We start from the raw sequence: 21,541 nt of genomic DNA on the forward strand, positions 1-21,541 counted from the left end.
CGATATAGTTGCATTTATCTCTTGCAAAATAAATCTCAAGTTTTTCAAACCTTTTTGCAATATAAATCCATGATTGAAACTCTCATTGGCTTAAAAATCAAATCAATTCAAACTGATAATGGCACAGAATACTTATCTAATGATTTTCTTCACTTTCTGCTCACTCATGGCATCACTCATAGACTTACCTGCCCTTACTCTCATCAATAGAATGGTAGAGTTGAGAGAAAACATAGACATATCACAGAAGTTGGTCTAGCACTCTTGGCTCATGCCAAACTCCCTTTATCATTTTGGGAGGATGCTTTTTCCACTGCTACATATCTTATAAATCGATTGCCATCTCCTGTTACAAATCTAAAATCACCTTTCGAACTGATTCATCACAACAAACCTGATTACAAGTTTATGAAAGTTTTTGGCTGTGCATGCTTTCCTTTACTTCGATCTTATAACAAACATAAACTTGATTTTAGATCTCACAAGTGTCTATTTTTAGGATATGCACTCAATCAAAAAGGATACAAATGTCTCTCTCCCACAGGGAAGATTTATATCTCTCGAGATGTTATTTTTGATGAAATTGATTTTCCCTATTCTGTTTTGTTTCCTAACACTACTACTCTTACATCCTGTACATCTCGTCATCCTTCTATTCCTAAAATCCCTTGCATCTCTAAGCATACTACGTCTCAGAGTTTACCTGTTGTTCCCATTACATCCTGTCCATCTTCATCACCCACCATCTCACCAGATGCTACTAATGTTTTGGTTAGTCTTTCTCTTTCAGGTTCAGCACACCGGTCACCTCATCACATTCCCACCACCACAGCAGTTGACAGCTTTGCTTCCATCTCTAGTCATAATTCTTCTCCTCTTAATTCACATCCTATGCAAACCAGAAGCAAGTCTGACATCCATAAACCTAAGACATATGCCACGGCCCTCCAAGACTCATCATCAGACCTTCAGAATTCAGAACCTGCGAATGTCTCTCAAGCTTTAAATTGTCCTCACTGGAAGCAAGCTATGGCTGAGGAAATTTAGGCCCTCATCAAAAATGGTACTTGGACTCTTATTCCTCCTCCACCTAACATCAAACCTATTGGCTCCAAGTGGATCTTTCGCATCAAGAGACAACCAAATGGCACAATTCAAAAATACAAGGCTCGTCTTGTTGCCAAAGGTTTTCAACAAAGAGAAGGCTTTGACTTCAGTGAAGTTTTCAGCCTTGTCATCAAGCCATCTACAATTCGACTCATTCTCTCCATTGCCCTCACAAATGGCTGGATCATAAGACAATTTGATTTTAATAATGCCTTCCTTTGTGGTACCTTACAAGTAGATGTCTTCATGCAGCAACCTGATGGAGTTCCTAGTAACAATCCTCATCTTGTATGCAAGCTGAATAAAGCCCTTTATGGCCTCAAACAGGCTCCTCGTGCTTGGTTCAATACCCTCAACCTTACATTACAAAAGTTCGGTTTCAACAGCACCAAATCTGATCCTCACGCAAGAGCCCTTTAGGCTAGAAGCGTGGAAATTGCACAGGCTCATTTTTGGTTTACCTTTTTGTGCTTTTTTTATTTTATTTTAATTCCACTTTTTAAAGCGGGAGACACTGAGGCTCTGATACCATGTAAAAACCTTGGGATACACCACCCAAAAGCTAGCTCAAAGGGTGAGAGTGCTCAAGGCCTTATAAAGGCCACATTAGTTGCACATCTAACAAATGTGAGACTATATATCTAACCGAGGTCTGATACCTCACACCTCGGTTCGAATCCCACCAACACCATCTGGGGGAGGGGCATAAGTACCGTAATCCTTGGACTCGCACCCGAATTCTGGATTTGTCGAACCCGTGAGAATACCGGGGGTTCTGATTTGCCTCAAAGAGATAATTAGGATCAGTTTCCAATGTAGAGTTTATAAGGCCTTGGACACTTTCATCTTTTGAGGAGGTGTATCCACATTAGTTGTATGTGCAACTAATGTGGAGTTTATAAGGCCTTGGACACTTCCATATTTTGAGCTAACTTTTGAGGAGGTGTATCCTAAGGTTCTTCACATGGTATCAGAGCTTCGCCGCCTCTCACTTTCTCTTATTGTGAAATTTCTTAGCGGGCCTGTTGCATTGAACTTTCATGTGATGGGCGCTTTAGTGTGAGAAAGCATGTTAGAGTGGTGTATATGAAAAAGTTCTTTACAATTGCAATGTTAATTTTCCTAGTACTTTCTCGCTGTAAATTTTGCCGAAAGTAAGGAATACGGGTTTCGCTGATTTCCTAATGGGTAAGGAATATCATATTGGGAAAAATAAAAAAAATAGCGTTAAAGTTAGCAACTTTTCACAGAAACAGAATGTGGGTTTCTATTTAATATTTTGACAGACAGCTGCTTAGTCAACATTTAGCAAAAGACACTTTCTTCCTTCGATGCATGAAAGCATTTGTTTTACTGTCATCCCTTTTTGTGGTTAAGGTTAACGAATGGGTTTTTTTATAGTGAATATATATTTTTTTTATTATTTGGTGGAACAAATTGTTTTGTAGCGACACGGGTTGGTCCTAACTCCTAAATAAAATTTTAAAGCCTTTTTGAGTTTTATTTTTGGAAGTGTGGTATAGAAATTGTTTTATATTTTAATAGAAGATTATGGTTTTAGATTAATCGCTTTTACAGTTCATACCTTGTCATCAACACGCGTTTCGTATACAAGTTGATATCTTGCCTTCTTCTTCTTCTTCTTCTTCTTTTATGCTTATTTGCTTGGTGTCACAGTCAGATCTGCATCCGGTTTCTCGTGGGGCGCACATCCAAACATTCTCTTCGGTAATTCAGCTACTTTGTTTCTTTCCTTCTTGGAATTTATGTTCTAATTTGTACCTTGCTTCAAGTTTCTTTTTGTGCTTTTTTTTTAACCTTAAAAAGAAACCATTGAAGTTCATGGTTTTTGAGGTTCAGTAGGGACCAAACTGTTTCGTACAAATTGTATAGTATAAATGACATAATGCATTGTGAAAAATTGCATCTTGCACTTTGGAGTTTTGTGGGTAGTTGTTAGATCCTGGCTTGATAACTTGGTTGATGATGAATGCAGATTTTGTGACAATTAGAATTTACTGTGTGGAAGGGGTGCTTCAATATTGATCTGGGTGCCTGTTGCAGTATTTCACCTTTGGACTTTGGTGTTTTGATATCTTTGTGAGCAAGAGAGCTTAGTGAGTTTGAGCAATTGGTTCTGAGAGGAAGTTGCTGGTTGGGGCTAGATATGGCCTCTCATGAAGGGAGGCGGCGTCATCACGATCTTGTACCTCTTGCTGTATTGCTTACCAGAGAGATGAAGAATGAGAAGATGGAGAAGCCCACTGTGAGATACGGGTCTGCTGCTCAGTCTAAAAAAGGGGAGGATTACTTTCTAATTAAGACTGATTGTCAGCGAGTTCCTGGGAATTCTTCATCATCATTTTCTGTATTCGCGGTAATTTCCACCATTCCCATCTCAGATTATGTTTGTTACTCTTGAACTGTATGACACAGTAACTTGCTTGTTAGGAGGTTGCTGATTTCTAGTTCTGCATATTTAGGTTGAAATTTTACTTTATTTTTGAACTCTTGGGTGGAGCAACTGCTTTGCTTATTGTAATTCTGAATTGTGTGGTAAACTGAATGGCCTTTGGATAGAAGAACATGATCCTCTGAGATGATCGCTCATTTATTTCGATTCACAGATCTTTGACGGGCACAATGGAAATGCTGCAGCCATTTATAGTAGGGAGCATTTGTTAAATCATGTGTTGGGTGCTCTCCCTCGAGGTATTGGACGAGAGGAGTGGCTGCAAGCTTTACCTCGGGCATTGGTTGCTGGGTTTGTGAAGACTGACAAGGAATTTCAGAGAAGAGGTGTGGAAATTGGCTATTATTGTTTTTTACTTTGTGTGACTGCAAACTTTTTCGTATGGAAAAGAAAGACGGAACAGGAGGATCAGGAGTTTTATCTTTATTCTAATTGGTATTATGTGATTTATCTGGTTATCTCCAGGAGAAACTTCTGGAACCACTGCCACGTTTGTGATAGTGGATAGGTGGACTGTGACAGTTGCGTCTGTTGGAGATTCCCGTTGTATACTAGATGCACAAGGTGGTGCTGTTACCAACTTAACTGTTGATCACAGACTTGAGGAAAATATAGAAGAGTAAGCTTTTATCTCTGAGGCTGTGTTGGTTAACTTTTCCTGTTTGCACATGGTAATAAGCTTGCACTGTTTACACAGGAGGGAACGTGTTACAGCAAGTGGAGGTGAAGTTGGGAGGCTTAGCATTGTTGGTGGTGCTGAGGTAAGCATATTATGCTGTAATAACACCTTTGTCATCTTGAAATGGGAGAAAGGAACCGTTTTATTTATTTTTCTTCTCTTCCATTTTCAGCTTGGTTTAGCTTATCCTTGTATTATTGTTTTAAATGTGTATTGCTGAACCAATGCAGATTGGTCCCCTTCGTTGCTGGCCTGGTGGTCTATGCCTTTCTAGGTCAATAGGAGACATGGATGTTGGGGAGTTTATAGTTCCAATACCATATGTTAAACAAGTGAAGGTATATTTTCTTCCCACCTTCCAGATAATCTCTTCTGCTTTAGATTTTTTTGTTATAATCCCTATGGATACTGTTATTCAGTCTTCAGGATGAAATCTGACATTTTTGTTGATTATAGCTATCAAAGGCTGGTGGGAGGCTTATAATTTCTTCTGATGGCATCTGGGATGCTCTGTCGTCAGAAATGGCTGCAAAATCTTGTCATGGTTTGCCTGCTGAACTTGCTGCGAAGCAGGTTGTGAAGGTAAATAATATGCATTACATCTATCAGCTAATCATTTGACATTAGCAACATATTTGTCATTTCTCCTCATATTTTTAAGTTATATTTGTCACTGCTGATTTTAGGAAGCACTAAGGACAAGGGGGTTAAAGGATGATACAACTTGTATAGTAGTTGACATAATTCCACCTGATAATGGATTGCCGCCGCCACCTCCCCCCAAGAAGCAGAACAAGTTGAGGGCTCTTTTGTTCAGGAAGAGGTCCCATGATTCTGCTGGTAAGCTGTCAAAAAAGCTTTCGGCTATAAATATAGTGGAGGAACTGTTTGAAGAAGGATCAGCAATGCTTGCTGAAAGGTAATATCTTTTATAGGAAAATCTTCATTTTGTAAATATTTTGAAAATCTCATAATCGTGCCCTGCATATTGTTTTCCTTTTTCAGCCTCCTTTTTGTCCCCACAGGATTTCTGTCATTAAAGCAGTGGTTAAAATAGCTAATATGTGTTTTTTTTTTTTTTGGTTTTGCTCCGCCGGAGGGAGTGGCTAAGGGTGGTCATTCAATTATTTAATCTATTCTAGGAGTTAACTCATTTGTAATTTATCCTATAAGATAGTGTTTTAATTTGGGTATAGTGGTAACTGGTTAAATAATTCAAAGTGAAGATTTAGACATTTTAGGATTTTTGTGGACTGTGGAGCCTTATTTCGGAATAATGGAGTGGGAGAGACAGGTTCATAATTTCTCTTAATCAAATTCTTCTGTTAAAAAGATACGGTCAACCTATTCACTTTAAAAGGACTTTTTTCTTATGATACCAGCTTTTATAGCTTCTACTGTTCTACGTTTTGTTTTGTTTTGTTTTGATTAGGTCTGACTTTCCCACCTCATTTTATTGATTTTGTGTTACTTGCTCCACATGATTTGCGTTTCTAATCAGCCATTGACATTAGTGTAACTCATGGTTTTTTAATTTCCTGGTCGCCTGTGATAGTGTGATGTATCGTCCTCAAGAACTATGATAATTATTCTTTTAACTATTTGAAAAGTTGGTTGAATCATTCATGGCGTGTGCATATTTTGAGGTCTATCCAAATGCTGCAATTTGAAAAGCATTATGATTTACTTGATCGTCGACTGAACTGGTTCTATGTTGACATCCAAGAATTTTACTAGAATTGTATTTTCCCCACAGGTTTAACTGCAAGATGCAATTTAAATGAATAAATAATCTAAGAGAAAATAGAAAGTGATACATAGCCATTCTGAGGAAATGACCTCATAGGTTTTAGCTGTATTTTCAGTCTTATAGTCTATCATCATAGTCTTATCATGGTACGATGTACTACAATTTAGCAGATAATATGTGAATTTATAAGTGAGAATTTTTTTTTTGGCAACCTGAATGTTTACCATAGCACTTCTCAAAAGAAATAGGGATGTAATTGTAGAAACACTTATATTATATCCTTTTGCCTTTAAAATCCATGATTGGTTCTATCTGATTCATTTAGGATGCTAAGATTTATATTATATGCCTTAGCAAGCCAACTTTATATTGAAATATTACGTGCTTGTACTCTTGGAGCCTAGGTATGTTGGCTTTGAAACGGGGGGGATTGAGGTCTTTGGGGTTTATTTTCTGCCATTAGTATTTGTAAGGAGCTTGTTTCCATTTATGTTTTCTTCAATTACAAATTAATAAAATTAGGTTCCATTAGTATTTTACTCAAAGCTAATTTTATATTCATATTCCTTCGTATATTTTGGTAATACATTTTTAAAAACGATCCTTGTTGATAAATGTTCAAAACTTGGCATGTCTTGCAGATTAGGAAATGATGTCAACTCGGGGCAATCAACATCTGGCATATTCATGTGTGCTGTATGCCAGGTTGACCTTGCTTTAAGTGAGGGCATCTCGGTCCATGCAGGTTCCATTTTCTCCACCAGCTCGAAGCCCTGGCAAGGTCCTTTTCTATGTGCTGATTGTCGCAATAAGAAGGATGCTATGGAAGGAAAACGTCCTAGTGGAGTTAAAGTGTCATAGGTTGTCAATTGTTTTACTCCTATTCTTTATGCCCACATTCTTTTTCTTTTCTTTAAATGTGTTTTTAGTTGCCAAGTAATTGTTTCAATTCACTATCAAGTAGCACTAGATGTATATGTGATATCCAATAACACGCTTAAACTGGGCATTGTGTTTTGAGTAACAAAACAAAGGCTGGCAAAGAGCCTGGAAGGTTAAGATCCGTGCCGTGCCGGGGAGATTCTTTTGTATAGTTGTTTACTATCAATTGTTTGTGTTGCTTAATGTGCCACAAAAGTCAGTATTACCTTGATTAAGTAGCAGCATTACGGAGAGCATATACCTTCATCAAATATTCATGAAAATAAACTTCCATCACCTTTTCAATCCCTGGGGGTTTAAAATCATCAAATCTTTATTTTTTGAAAAATCAATTAATCTTTAGAATGTTTCCTTTTCCACATGTTGTTTGTTCCCTCCCTCTTCTTTTCTCTTCTCAACTCCTTTCTTTCCTTGAATAGGGGGCTTGTTCTGTGCTTCCCTTTGCAAAAAGTGGAAGGTTGCAGAGTTTGTTGCACTGGTTCTTTTGAACCTTTTTGTTTTCCAAGCTCTCTATGCCTAGTGTTGATATGTTCATGAGATTTATGTTTTTCACATTGTAGGAGATAAAATTCAATATTTTTTTTTTCTTTCATTTTTTCATATGGAACTCGTATTTTTTTTATGTGTGTATAAGAGATAAAATTATTTCTTGCAACATGATAAAAGTGTTTATGTTTACAAGATCGGTTGATTGACTAAAGTGATACCTTTTTAAAAGAATTTATTAAAATAAGTTTGAAAATGATTTATTATTGATATAATTTGATATTTTTTATCATCTAGGTTTCACAAACACGACACGTTAGTTATATGAAGATGACATGTGTCACGTTTGTGGGGTCTGTATGATCAAATTATATTTTTTAGTAAATAGATTTCAAAGTATATTACTTTGATAATATATCGCTTTGATCAATCAGAGTAGCAAATTATTGAATATATATATAGACAATCTTTTGACATTAGTGTCAAATTTTAAAATTTGACATCAAATTCTAACTATTCATTTATATCAATCAATGGTTATCATTTATTGGGAATCAAACTTATTAATTAATCATTAATTCACAATAAATGATAATCGTTGATTGACAGAAATTAACGGTTAGAATTTGTTGTCAAATTTCAAAGTTTGAGATTGGTGTCCAAGAATCCTATCCCATATATTTCTACAATCACTTTAGATAATATTATTTACATATATCATTTTTTAACTAAGTCTGACCAATAAGATATAGTTATAACAATAAAGTTATTTTTTTTTTCTCCTTAGACATTGTCGGCTGACGTGGCGGAGAAAGAAAATACAATATTTTATATCTTACTTATTAGACTTAGTTAAAAAAAGGTAGCTGTAGACAACTTTATTTAAAGTGGCTATAGAAATGTTCAATCCTATATATATATATATATATATATATATATATATATATATATATATATTAAGTATTATGTAACAGCTATCACAACCTTCATTTCTTCTCTTATTCTATAACCAAAAAAATATGTTACACTTTAATTATAACTTTTGTTAGATAGAAGTGTTGGTAACTATTCTTTTACAGAATTTAATAATTATGTTTAGACATCTTATTTCCTTAAATGAAAGTTGTTTATCATCAAATAAAGAAGTTGTTTTTGATCTTTGAGAACAGGACGATAATTCGGGACCCAATCAAATCATATATTACTTGCAATGTATACTGTGTGTACTTATACATAATAACATTGGGAAAATTTTTTTAGAGCCTCGGGCTTATATGCTAGTTCCATTAAGGGATTGATAATTGGATAAAAAAATAATTCTACTCTTTTCTCGATTATTAGCTGATTTTGATTGATTCAGATAATTGCCATAATTCTTCTCAATAATTTGGTCTAGTTTTTTTTTTTTTTTCCCTCTATCCTCTTAAGAATACGCTCAACAGCCATCAATAATCTTATTTCGTGTGACCTTCCACTAAAATGGTTTGGAAATTGGCCCGATGCACTTTCCACCGACTAGAAAAGAAAAATCTATCAGCTAATTGTACCAAAAAAAATTATAAAATAAAATAAAATCTGTTTTGTTCCTTTTTCACCCGAAGAGTACCGGCTCTACTATGTTCTCTTAATAGGTGATTCTCTCCCCAGTGCTTTCAATGCATGCACAATTTCCCAGATTCCTGCTTCATCAGTACCCGTTTCCGACTTTGAAACATCCTATACCAATCAATTTACCTTAGGGTGTGTTTGTTACAAAAGAAATTTCTTGGTGACCGGGAATCATGATTAATGGGAATTCAGTAGAAATTTAGTTTACTTGGAATCTTACGAAAGATGTGTTTGGTTCGCCAAAATATTACCGGAAATATTGGGTAAAAATTACTGATTCCATATTTGGTTTAGAACGAAATATGACTTGGAATATGAGGTTATTTCACAAAAATAACCCCAAACTATTTTTACTTTTGTAATTGATAGATTGTGTCTAGATTTTTATGTGTATTGGGGTATTTTTGTCTCAAAATTTATTGTTGTGTTTTCCCTTTACTTGGTATTCTGATTGGTATTCCGAATTACCATATTATTTTTGGTAATCTGAATAGTGACTTTTCTTTATAAATCAAATTACTGGTAATCCTTGGATATCCGGGAATCGTAATTTATTCCTTCTACCAAACGTGGTAATTACATTTACCAAAGAAGGATTACCGGTAATCCTCTTTAGGGGGTGTTTGGTTCAAGTTTTTGGATATCCGGAATATTGGATATCCGGATATTGTATATCCGGATATGCCCCGAGGAATATCCGGATATTCTGGGATTTCGAAGAACAGTAGCTGTGCTGTGAGGACAGTAGGCTATTGGGGGGGTTTGTGGACCCTAGAGTGATGAAGTTGAACTTCTGTAATTAATGAACTAAGTAAGAATCATGGGATTAAGGGCTTGTGGCTTTGTTGGAAGCCTTAAGACGTAAATCGTTAAAGGAGAACATAGTCTTTATGTTAATGCTTTTGAGTTATGTATGTTGATACACTTGCTGGTCCTAAATCAGATTGTGATCTGCTGTGTGTTGGACTTGAGCGGTGAGGACTCTTGGCATTGGACAGTGAGCTTGCAAGGTAAGCTTTCGTGTCCTCGGTTTAGCCATGTTGTGGTTCCACCATGTCCCATGGGGGTATGGTTATATACATGCTGTGTTACATGCTTTTGATATTTTGGAAATGCTATTGAGCTGTTATATGCTAGTGCCTTTATGATATGCATGTGGTGTTCCACCTATACGGTAAGCCTGAGTATGTGGTACATACAAGATGGTGAGGCTGTGGGTGAGGTGCAAGCGGTGTTCCTTGTACTACGTGTGGGTAATAGACGTATTCCTACATTTTTCTGGCCAGTAGAATAGTTTAAACACACATGGCATGAATATCTGTTGCACTGCATAGTTTTGAAACTGATATTGATATAAATGCTTTTAGAACTTATATTGCACATGTAAGTGAGCTTGGGGTGGAAGATCCTTGAGGACCCCTTGTCTTACTGAGATTTCTTGTTTAGAGATCTCACCCCACGTTTGGGGAATGCTTATTTCAGGTTCGGGTAATGTTGAGACCTCAGGCGGCAGGAGGCCGGAGCTGAGTTAGATATTGATGATATTATATCCTGACTTGTTGGATGCTGGATATGCATGCTGCTTTTATGCTTCGAGCTTCATTTATGTTTATGATTATCTTGTTGAGACGCTGTTGATTTGGTGAGCATGGGGATTGTCCATGACACATAGACTAGTTATGTCTTAGTTTGATTTGGAGTTGTAATAAAGTATCAGGATATTGTCCGGACTATGTGATGTAGATCTGTGATTTAGATACTCACTTTATTTATATATTGAGGTATTTCAGTATATGTCTTATTGCAATTTACATTCAGGGCGATATTTTATGAAATTGATTAAGTAATCAACTTGGCTAAGTATAATGACGTCATAATTGGAAAAGAAAAAGATATTCCGCATTTTAATTAAGCGCAGCTTAATACGATAGTATGATAACATTACTGGGTATACACGGGGTGTTACAGCTGCCACCTATGAGAGACATCCAGCACTGCATTGATTTTGTGTTGGGAGCTACTATTTCCAACAAAGCAGCATATAGAATGAGCCCTAATGAGTTACACAAACAAGTGCAGGAGCTGCTGAAGAAGGGTGTAGTGAGGGGGAGCATGAGTCCTTGTGCAGTACCTGCCTTGTTGGTCCCTAAGAAAGACAGATCTTGGAGGATGTGCATAGATAGTAGGGTTGTCAATAGGATCACCATTAAGTATCATTTTCTCATATCTTGCTTTGATAATTTAATTGATTAACTTCATGAGGCAATAGTCTTCTCAGAGATAGATTTGCGAAGCGGTTATCATCAAATCAAAATGCGACCTGGCGATGAGTGGAAGATCGCCTTCAAGACAAGGGATGGGTTATATGAGTGGATGGTTATGCCATTTGGCTTATCTAACGCGTCAATCACATTCATGCCGTTGATGAACCAAGTTTTTTAGCCTTTCATTGGTTCTTTTGTTGTATTTTATTTTGATGATATCTTGATATATAGCTCCTTTATTGAGCAACACTTACTACATCTGAGGAAAGTGTTTGAGGCCTTAAAGGAACAGAAGTTGTATGCCAATATGAAGAAATGTCATTTCCTCACCAACTATGTTACCTTTTTGGGGTATATTATTTCTGTTAATGGTATTAGGATGGATACAGCAAAGGTTGATGCTATTACTGGATGAGAGACACCTAAGAGCATACATGACATCCGAAGCTTTCATGGTCTAGCCTTTTTCTACAGGAGGTTCATTCAGGATTTCAGCACTATTATAGCACCTATTACAGATTGTCTAAAAGGAATCAAGTTTGAGTGGACTAAGTAGGCAGAAGTGATATTCCAATTACTAAAGCAGAAGGTAATTGAAGTCCCCGTTCTAGCGCTGCCTGATTTTTCTGATGTTTTTGAAGGGCATTGTGATGCTTCTGAAGTTAGGATACAAGGTGTACTCAGTCAAAACAATAAACCAGTAGCATTCTTCAGTGAGAAGTTGAACAAAATCAGGAGGAAATATTCTACTTATGACAAGGAGTTTTATGCTATAATTCGGAGCTTGGAGCATTGGAGACACTATTTTATTTCTAAGGAGTTTATCTTTTTTTTGATCATGAAGCCTTGAAGTATATCAATGGCCAACATAAATTGAATATCAGGCACGCTAAGTGGGTAGAATTCCTTCAAGCTTTCAACTTTGTTATTCAACATAAGGCGGGAGCGTTGAACAAGGTCGTAGATGCACTTAACAGGAAGCACTCATTATTATCCACTATGCAGGTGAAGGTTGTTGGTTTCGATACCTTTAAGAAGTTGTATGTCGACAATACTGATTTTAGGTATATTTGGGAGAAATGCAAGGCAGGGCCCTATCTGCAATTTTTTATAGTTGATGGGTTCCTTTTTAAGGGCAAAAAACTTTGTATTCCTCATTGTTCGTTGCGGGAGGCGATCATCCTCGAGGGACATTCACAAGGATTAGCAGGGCACTTTAGTATTGACAAGACAACAACTTTGATCCGCAACATCTGAAAGTAAGACATTGTAAGATGAGGAGGGGTAGGGTTCCTAAGAAAAAAAGAAAGAGATATTAGCAGCAACAACAAAAAAAAGAGAGAAAAAGCAAAAGGAAGAATCAATTTTGGAAAGTTCCTTCACTATTTGCAAAATACAATTCATAACTACTTCAATAATATTTTATTTTCCCAGCCTTGAAGTAATTTCTGACTAGAAAATGGAACCTTAAAAAACGGACTAAAAAATCATTAAAAAGAAAGTAGTTAAGGCTGTCGCCTCTCACCTAAGGCTGGTTAGGCAGCTAGCAGTCAAGATTCAGACATCAACGTGTAGTAATTGAAGTGTGTCTATTAAGTTAATTTGACATTCTTCTTTGCTCTAACAATTTGACCTTTTCTGCGAATAAAAATAAGATAGCTGGACTAAGTGACAAACTAATATTACCAGTTATATACCAATATTTTCCAGACTTAATAGAATAGTGAGTTTGATTCTGGAAATTACAACTTCTGGAAAGGGTGAAGAGGTTCAAGGGAGAATTAATCAAGCATTGTTATCTACCAAAATAAAAATAAAAATAATCATATTATTTCATAATGTTCCAAGCTTATAAGAAAGTATATTAATAAACAAATACTAATTAATTTGATGTCTGGGAAGTATGATCAAACTCTAAAAACTTGTCAAGATAAAACAAAACGCTGATCTCATTTCTTTTGATAATATTAATGAAACTAAAGAAGGCTTGATCGATAAAATATGTGTTTAAGGCATAAGTTGACGGAGATGCTTAAGAATTGAGTAGAATTGTGTTTGGGATGATTTAGGTAGTCAAACTTGAGATTTTAAGTAACCCAACATAATTAAATGACATATTCATATGCAATACTGTTCACTTACATTAGAAAGGTAAAAATATAATTCAATAACGTCACTCAATTATTGTAAGTCTCCAAAATTATAAATTATTAAGAATTTAAGAGTCAACTCCAGATATTGACTAGTATGAGGCTTTTAACAAAAAATTGTAGAAGTCGAAGCCAAAATGCTTATAACTCTAGCATTTGAGAGGAGATAAATTTTCAATGGCAATAGTCATTTTAAAATCAAACTTCCAAACCATTTATGAGGACTGAGAAAGATCTTCCTTCATGTTAAGTCTTGTTCCAAACCACGTGGTAGTTAGTCATCGCAAGACTTGTTCTAAGTGAACAAGGATTGAATCCGTCAAAGATGATTGAGTATACAACTTCCCTCTCTCCTGTTTCCCAGTGCATTTCTCATCAGCATCTTTTTTTTTATCCTTTCTATTCCAAGAATGCTCTATTTCCATTTTTTTTTCCTGCTTATGATGAGACATAATGCACAAAATGGCCACTCTTAACTGTTTCTGCTGTTACATTTTGCCTAAAAGAACAAACTGCAAAGTAAAAAAGGAAAATCACATAGGAGGAAGGTGATGAGTCATGATGGTTCCAGCAAATGTGTTTTGCATCCTCTTTTTCTCTACCCTTTTGCTTCTTGTCTTCCCAGCAAATGGAAAGTGTCCATCTTCGCTTGATTGTGGGAACCTTGGCAAAATCCATTTCCCTTTCACTGATTTGAAGCACCCTGAATGTGGCTTATTGGTGATACATGGTTGTGATGACCCTTCCCCGGACGCTGTTAAAACCATTAAGAACAAAGCAACATGGTTTTATGTTGAAAAAATTGACCAGTTTACCATTGTCATCAGAGATAACGATCTCCAAACTCTCTTGTTGTCCAGAAGATGTGGGGTCTTCAGTGAAAACTCTACTTTTGACTCTTCTTCTCCTTTCTTTTCTTTTCAATTCTTGAATGTTACTTTGTTCACATGCAACAGTACCCTCAATGTTACCCTTCCTCCATCCTTTTCAAAATCTACACTATGCCGTGGTGATGATATCTTCTATGATACAGATACTATGGAGGATGAGTTTGTCAGTTCCGAAAACTATTATCGGTATTTTACAGCATGTTCAATGGTTCGGCTTCCAATCAGAGATGCAGGTCTCATCCCTGATCCCAAAGGAAACCCCTTTGATTTTGTATCAGCTGAGTTTCCTATCCAAATACAGATATCTCCTGCTTGTTCTTCTTGTTACTATCTCAGAAGAGGCCAGTGTCAACTTGATAACCAAGGCAACTTCTTTTGTGCACAAGGTACCCCTCTATAGATGCAAAAGTTTGAATAGCCGTCATAAAAATTCCAAACTGTTTATCTGCATCAGAGTAATTTGGTTTGTTACTATTTTCTAAACTAATATTTGCTTTTTTGTAATTCTGCTCAGGAATTAAGAAATTGGGTCTGAAGAAGATCCAAATAACCATGGCTATTTCTAGTTATGGTTTATCATTTAATTGATGTTATATCCTGTTTTTTCCCTCCTTATGTTTTGCAGATAAAACTAGTAAAAAAGTGAAGATATTGGTAGCAGGTAAAACCTCTTCTAGACCTGATTAGCTTTGCTAATGATTTAATTTTGAGCCCACATATAAATTTTCTGTTCACAACAATTAGTTACACTTTATCATAGTAGGTTAAATTTCTTCTCTAGTTGATAGGTTAATTATATTAAAGTATTCATTTGATATTCCTGGGTTCGAATCTAGGAAACAGTCTCTTTGCGATTATGCAAAAGTAAGGCTGCGTACAAGAATTATCTCCACCCACACTCGCTAGTCGGGTTTAACGGGGAGTAATTTTTTTTATTCATTTGATATTCCTAGAAGTAAGTTTGGTGGCTCCTTTACCAAATGCAATAAATAATCCCGTCCAAAAAAGCCAATATAAGAATAAATTATCATGGGGTGTATACTTTTTTTCTCATTGTAATTTCTCATTGTTTTCAATGAAATATTACAGCTGCTTCAGTTGCTGGAGCACTAGGAATTTTGATGGTCATGGCTTGCATCTTTCGAAGATATTATTGTTATAAGGAAAATCCCACCTTGCAAATGATTGAGACTTTTCTGAAGCAACATGGACACCTTTCAGCCAAAAGGTACAGTTATTTGGATGTAAAGAAAATGACCAATTCATTCAAAAACAAACTTGGCCAAGGAGGATTCGGTACTGTATACAAAGGGAGGTTACACAATGGAAGTCTTGTGGCAGTGAAGGTTTTAAGTAAATTACAAGGTGACGGAGAAGAATTCATTAATGAAGTTGCTAGTATTAGCATGACTTCTCATATTAACATTGTCAGTTTACTGGGATTTTGTTTGGAAGGCACCAAAAGAGTTCTCATATATGAGTATATGCCTCATGGATCTCTTGAAAAGTTCATATATGAAGAGAAAGATCCTTTAAAGCTCAATCTAACATTGAATTGCAAAACTATGTACAATATTGCAATTGGTGTTGCTCGAGGATTGGAGTATTTGCACAAGGGGTGCAACACTAAAATCTTGCATTTTGACATAAAACCTCACAACATACTCTTAGATGAGTTCTTTTGCCCAAAGATATCAGATTTTGGGCTAGCTAAAATATGTCCAAGAGAAAAAAGTACTGTATCAATGATGGTTGCAAGGGGAACTGCAGGGTATATTGCTCCTGAGGTGTTCTGCAGAAATTTTGGTGGGGTGTCACATAAATCAGATGTGTATAGTTATGGAATGATGGTCTTGGAAATGCTTGGTGCAAGAGAGAATATCAATGACAAAGCTGATTTTTCAAGTGAAAAGTACTTTCCACATTGGGTTTACAGCCATCTTGAATTGAATGAAGAGCTTCAATTGCGAAGTATAAAAAGCCAAAGTGATAAAGAAATGGTGAGAAAAATGACAATAGTGAGTTTGTGGTGCATACAGACTGACCCTTCCAATAGACCCGCAATGAGTAAAGTGGTGGAAATGATGGAAGGAAGCATTAGCTCATTGCAAATACCACCCAAACCTTTTGTTTCTTCAATTTCCGCGTCTTCATCCCTTGATTCTCAAACAAGTGAGACGTCATAGTTCTTGATGGCATAAAGATTCAATCAACTTCAACATAATAAAGCTGCAGCTTGCAGCTTCTGTTAGTTTTGGGGTGTGTTTATTGTAGTGCACTCATCACTTTTCATTGCATTAAAATCATTTTATTTGTTTCTCCACTGGTATAGGATCAATTTTCAGATGCTTGTTATACAAAGGAAGGTAGTCAAATTGCTGCATCTAAATCACTATTGTTGTACAAGTTAATTAAATTCACAAAGATTGCTTTTATAACACTGCTTGGGTTAAAATTTGACAGAAAAAATGTGATTTAGAGTTAGAATTTTTTTTCTTTTTTTCTTTTTTAGGCAATCTGCATTTTTAAGTTACAAAAAAGAAAAAAGAAAAAAACTTACCGGTTGACGGGCCAGCCTTCGGGCTATTGCCATGCGGACGCAGTCCGTCCATTTATGCTGAGAACTTATAAATGAACTATATTATTGAACAAGACTAGCTCGTATATCTACCTCTCACTTTTTCAACTTAATGTTGCTCAAAGTAAAAATAAAATAAAATAAAAGTAATACTAAAATAATAACGGGGGGAACTTATCATCATTTTAGCCTTACCATTCTTACTAATTGTTTGATTATCGTTGTATTAATTTAAAATCAATGATTGAAAAAGAAACAAAACGAAGTAAGAGACTTCAATAAATAATGTGTTAATTATTAATTTACAAATTATATAGATTAACCAATTAAGAGAGAACGTTATTATTTAATATTAGATAATAATAACATAAATTATTATGTCATATAATTATGAAATTTATTTCCTACGGACCCGAAAAATGTGTGGCCCGCCACTAACTTAAAAAAAAATTGCACGAAAATTCTATCTCATTTATAAGTATTTTATATCTCTTTTTCTGTACTAAAATATAGTCATTGCACTAAATGATAATAGTTCAATTAGCATATGTGAGTTGAGCAGATAGAGTGAAAATATGCGTTCGATTTTCTCAAATATCATTTTTGAAAAAGGTTTAAAGAATACGTATGATTTATTAAAAAAAAATAGTCATTACTTTTGAGAATGAAATAATCTTTTATTATACTCTTAATTTTCTTCCTTAAGGCATATGGTTTCATCATTGTTTGCACACTTTTTCCACACACAAAAAATGGTAAAAGTTCTTAATCACATCAAAATTTATTCTTATGTTAAAGAGTCTCTTTTTTTTTTTTTCAAATCCCAACTATTTATACCCTTAAAAAATTATTTACCGTTTTTATATTATTTTTATTTTTCGAATGTCAGCAGCAGCAGCTTAACTAATTACTTTTAAATTCTTTCGAACATTAAAATTACGACTTTACAGCTTCTTCTCCTTCTTCTTCTTCTTTTCTCTCTTTTCTTTTTTCATTTATTTTAAATTTTTCAGCTCCACACACAATAATACAAAACCAACCGCACCCCTCTCATCACTCCTCTGCACCCACTCTTCGATCTTCTTCTTCTTCCTTTTTCCTCTGCAACAATGGCACCACCACCACCTTCTCTTTTCATTATATACGCCACCATCTTCTCATTATCCTTCCACCACTTCTTCCTCCTCCTTCAAGCCTCCACTAACCACCCAGATTCCCAACCACTAATGGCATTCAAAACCGCTTCCGACACACACAACAAACTCACCACATGGAACTCCACCACCGACCCATGCACCACCTGGGACGGTGTCTCCTGCCTCAGGAACCGCGTCTCACGTCTCGTCCTCGAAGACCTCGACCTCCAAGGCTCCATCGAACCCTTAACCTCTCTCACTCAGCTCCGATTACTGAGCCTCAAACGCAACCGTTTTAACGGTTCCATTCCCAGCCTAACCAACCTCACTGCACTCAAGCTTCTCTTCCTCTCTCACAACCAGTTTTCCGGTGAGTTCCCCGCCACCGTTACGTCGCTCTCCCGCTTGTACCGTCTCGATCTGTCCTACAACAACCTCTCCGGCGATATTCCGGTGACGGTCAACCGTTTGACCCACCTTCTCACCCTCCGCATCGATGGGAACCAAATCCACGGTCACATTCCCAATATAAACCTCTCCAATCTTCAAGACTTCAACGTCTCCGATAACCGCCTCTCGGGTCACATACCCGAATCACTTTCGGGTTTTCCCGGATCCGCTTTCGGGCAAAACCCGTCTCTTTGCGGAGCCCCATTGCAGAAATGTAAAGACGTTCCAGCCCTTGCTTCGCCGTTGTTGCCTCGCAACAACACCCCAACAACAAATGTTCAATCATCCCCGAGTTCAATGCCGGTACCCGGAAACCCGACCCGAGAAAACGGAGCTCCGAGAATGGGCCCGATGGTTTTAATCGCCATTGTCCTCGGCGATGTTTTGGTGCTGGCAGTAGTGTCCCTGCTTCTCTACTGCTACTTCTGGCGAAAAGTGGAGTCGAATTCGAAGCCTGTGGAGGGTGAAAAGATGGTTTATTCGGCGAGTCCTTACCCGGGTCAAACCGGATTCGAGAAGGGTCAAATGGTGTTCTTCGAAGGGATGAAGAGGTTTGAGCTAGAGGACTTGCTTCGTGCCTCTGCGGAAATGCTTGGGAAGGGTGGGTTTGGCACTGCTTACAAAGCTGTTCTTGACGATGGCAGTGTTGTTGCAGTGAAGAGACTGAGGGATGCTCAGATTGGAGGGAAGAAAGAGTTCGAACAACAAATGGAAGTTCTGGGAAGGTTAACACACCCCAACATTGTTAGCTTGAGGGCTTACTATTTTGCAAGAGATGAGAAGTTGCTTGTCTCTGATTACATGCCCAATGGTAGCTTGTTCTGGCTCATTCACGGTAACTCAACTTTTCTTCTTCTTCTTCTTCTTTTTAATTTTTTTTTCTAGTTTCTATTGCCCTAGATTTTTGTTTTTAGTTGCTCCACAGCTTAATACTGAGACAGTGTAAAAAAGTGCATGACTCAATTGAGTTGTTTATCTACTTCAAATTTTATTTTCTTTCCAAATAGTAAATACCCAACAGAGTCAGTAACCTCATTATTCTGGTATGATGGTGTGGTGAACATGGTACCTTTCACTAGGGGTCCATGTTGGGACTTGTTCATATTTTAAAGTTAGACCATGTGATCATAGGAACACTCATTAAAATATCACATTTTGTTAAATTTTTTATTCAAACGTTAAGCGAACAATATTTTTTATCAGATTGTTACGTGTCATAATTCACTACCACTAGTAGCGAATTTCGTGACCAATAATTTCGTGACACGTGGTCATATTGCAGACCAAATTTGTTATCAGTGGTAGTGAATTATGACACGTCAGCTTTTTCATAAGAAAGTATGCCACGTGTCAAAAAATTATTCGTAAACATAATATGTTACACAGGGTAGCGAATTACTACCTGCTTGACACATGTCATTCTTGCTGACTATATATTCTGACGTGATATAATTTGGTACACTGTGTAGCAAATTATTTGTAAGCATATTTTACTATTTAGTGTAACGAAAATTTACTACTCTGTTAATTTTTTTTGATCAAGGTGACAAAATAATTAGTGTTCTGTGATTATATATGCTATATTAATAGCAACGAATGAAGAGATCCTTCTCCAATCTTAAATGGGCAAAAGCTGCACAATATCATGACCATATGGGAATAGTGACTAGTGTACTATTTACAGTCTGTCTGTGCAACTGTGTTAGATCCTTTTCTTCTTTTAAAAAAAACAATGGTGTCAGAGAATACAAGTAGTGTCTTTTTATATATTTCCTCTTTTGCTTTTTGTTCTTTTCCACAACCACCTTTGGCTTTTTGCTTTTTATCTTTAGCCAACCCTTGTTGATTTGTAATGCAAAAAAGTAGTCAATAACTTACGAAGGAAATGTACTTATTATATTGATGAAAAAATATATATATAACAATTGATTATAATTATGTATTCTCAAAAATACATAATTATAATTAAAAAATTATATTTTTTTTCTTTTTCTCCATATTAAAAACAACCTAGAGAAAAAAAATAGCTTTAAGATTATAATAATATATTCCTATAAATATATAATTATAATTGATTACAACAACATAAGAAAAAAGATCCAACTTATAATAGTGTCAAATGCGTAAATAAAATGATCTTGATGGGTTGATTGGTGTCTACATTACAGGCAACCGAGGACCCGGGCGAACCCCAATGGACTGGACCACGAGGCTCAAGATAGCAGCTGGAGCGGCACGTGGTGTGGCCTTCATTCATAACAATAACCTCACCCACGGTAATATCAAATCCACCAATGTCCTCATTGACGTGGCGGGAAATGCACGCGTGGCAGATTTTGGGCTCTTCATCTTCGCGGGCCCATCATCAAACGGGAGATCCAACGGCTACCGTGCTCCCGAGGCATCCGACGGTCGAAAACAGTCCCAGAAGTCTGACGTGTACTCCTTTGGCGTTCTACTGATGGAGATGCTGACGGGGAAGTGTCCCTCCGCCGTGGACGGCGGCGCGGTGGTGGACCTCCCTAGGTGGGTCCAGTCCGTGGTGAGGGAGGAGTGGACCGCTGAGGTGTTTGATCTTGAGCTGCTGAGGTACAAGGATATTGAGGAGGAGATGGTCGCGCTGCTGCAGATAGCTATGACGTGTGCTGCTGCTGCACCTGATCAACGTCCCAAGATGTGCCACGTGGTCAAGATGATCGAGGAGTTGCGTGGGTTTGAGGTGTCACCGAGTCATGACACGTTGGACTCGGTGTCTGAGTCACCTTCCGTGTCTGAAGATGCACGTGGAGGTGGAACTAATAGGTAAACATGGATTTTAACTATTGACCCTACCCTACCAACTAGGGTAGTGTTTGTAAATCAAATTATTACCGGTTTTGTCTTCGTTTTTCATTTGTTTTTTTTTTTAGTCACTTTTATTTTATCTCATCTCTGATTTAATCCTGCTAATTAAAGCAATGTAATATGACATGTTCATTTAGAGTTAATGTGTTTTTCTTTCTCAAATTTATTACTTAATGTGAATTAG

General features: G+C 36.6%; 3 protein-coding genes across 3 annotated transcripts; all 3 read left to right on the forward strand.

Annotated features, from left to right (window-relative positions):
- The first annotated feature begins 2,667 nt into the window (after positions 1 to 2,667).
- Positions 2,668 to 7,070, forward strand: LOC133311197 (probable protein phosphatase 2C 15). The gene is made up of 9 exons (XM_061512209.1): positions 2,668 to 2,835; positions 3,104 to 3,484; positions 3,735 to 3,906; positions 4,046 to 4,199; positions 4,278 to 4,341; positions 4,490 to 4,597; positions 4,716 to 4,841; positions 4,946 to 5,178; positions 6,651 to 7,070. Exons 2-9 carry the CDS (start codon positions 3,275 to 3,277, stop codon positions 6,868 to 6,870), a joined length of 1,287 nt encoding a protein of 428 aa, XP_061368193.1. The 5' UTR covers positions 2,668 to 2,835; positions 3,104 to 3,274; the 3' UTR covers positions 6,871 to 7,070.
- Positions 7,071 to 13,992: 6,922 nt separating this feature from the next.
- On the forward strand, positions 13,993 to 16,713 carry LOC133311188 (rust resistance kinase Lr10-like). The gene is made up of 3 exons (XM_061512195.1): positions 13,993 to 14,735; positions 14,975 to 15,010; positions 15,439 to 16,713. The coding sequence occupies exons 1-3, from the start codon at positions 14,018 to 14,020 to the stop codon at positions 16,533 to 16,535; spliced, it is 1,851 nt and encodes a 616-aa protein (XP_061368179.1). The 5' UTR covers positions 13,993 to 14,017; the 3' UTR covers positions 16,536 to 16,713.
- A 1,321-nt stretch (positions 16,714 to 18,034) lies between these two features.
- Positions 18,035 to 21,437, forward strand: LOC133311199 (probable leucine-rich repeat receptor-like protein kinase At1g68400). The gene is made up of 2 exons (XM_061512211.1): positions 18,035 to 19,348; positions 20,682 to 21,437. Exons 1-2 carry the CDS (start codon positions 18,037 to 18,039, stop codon positions 21,317 to 21,319), a joined length of 1,950 nt encoding a protein of 649 aa, XP_061368195.1. The 5' UTR covers positions 18,035 to 18,036; the 3' UTR covers positions 21,320 to 21,437.
- The last annotated feature ends 104 nt before the right edge of the window (positions 21,438 to 21,541 follow it).

The sequence above is a fragment of the Gastrolobium bilobum genome, unplaced genomic scaffold (assembly GCF_033153095.1).
Source record: "Gastrolobium bilobum isolate Gb01-03AN ecotype WA unplaced genomic scaffold, APGP_CSIRO_Gbil_v1 utg8591, whole genome shotgun sequence".
NCBI lineage: Eukaryota > Viridiplantae > Streptophyta > Magnoliopsida > Fabales > Fabaceae > Gastrolobium > Gastrolobium bilobum.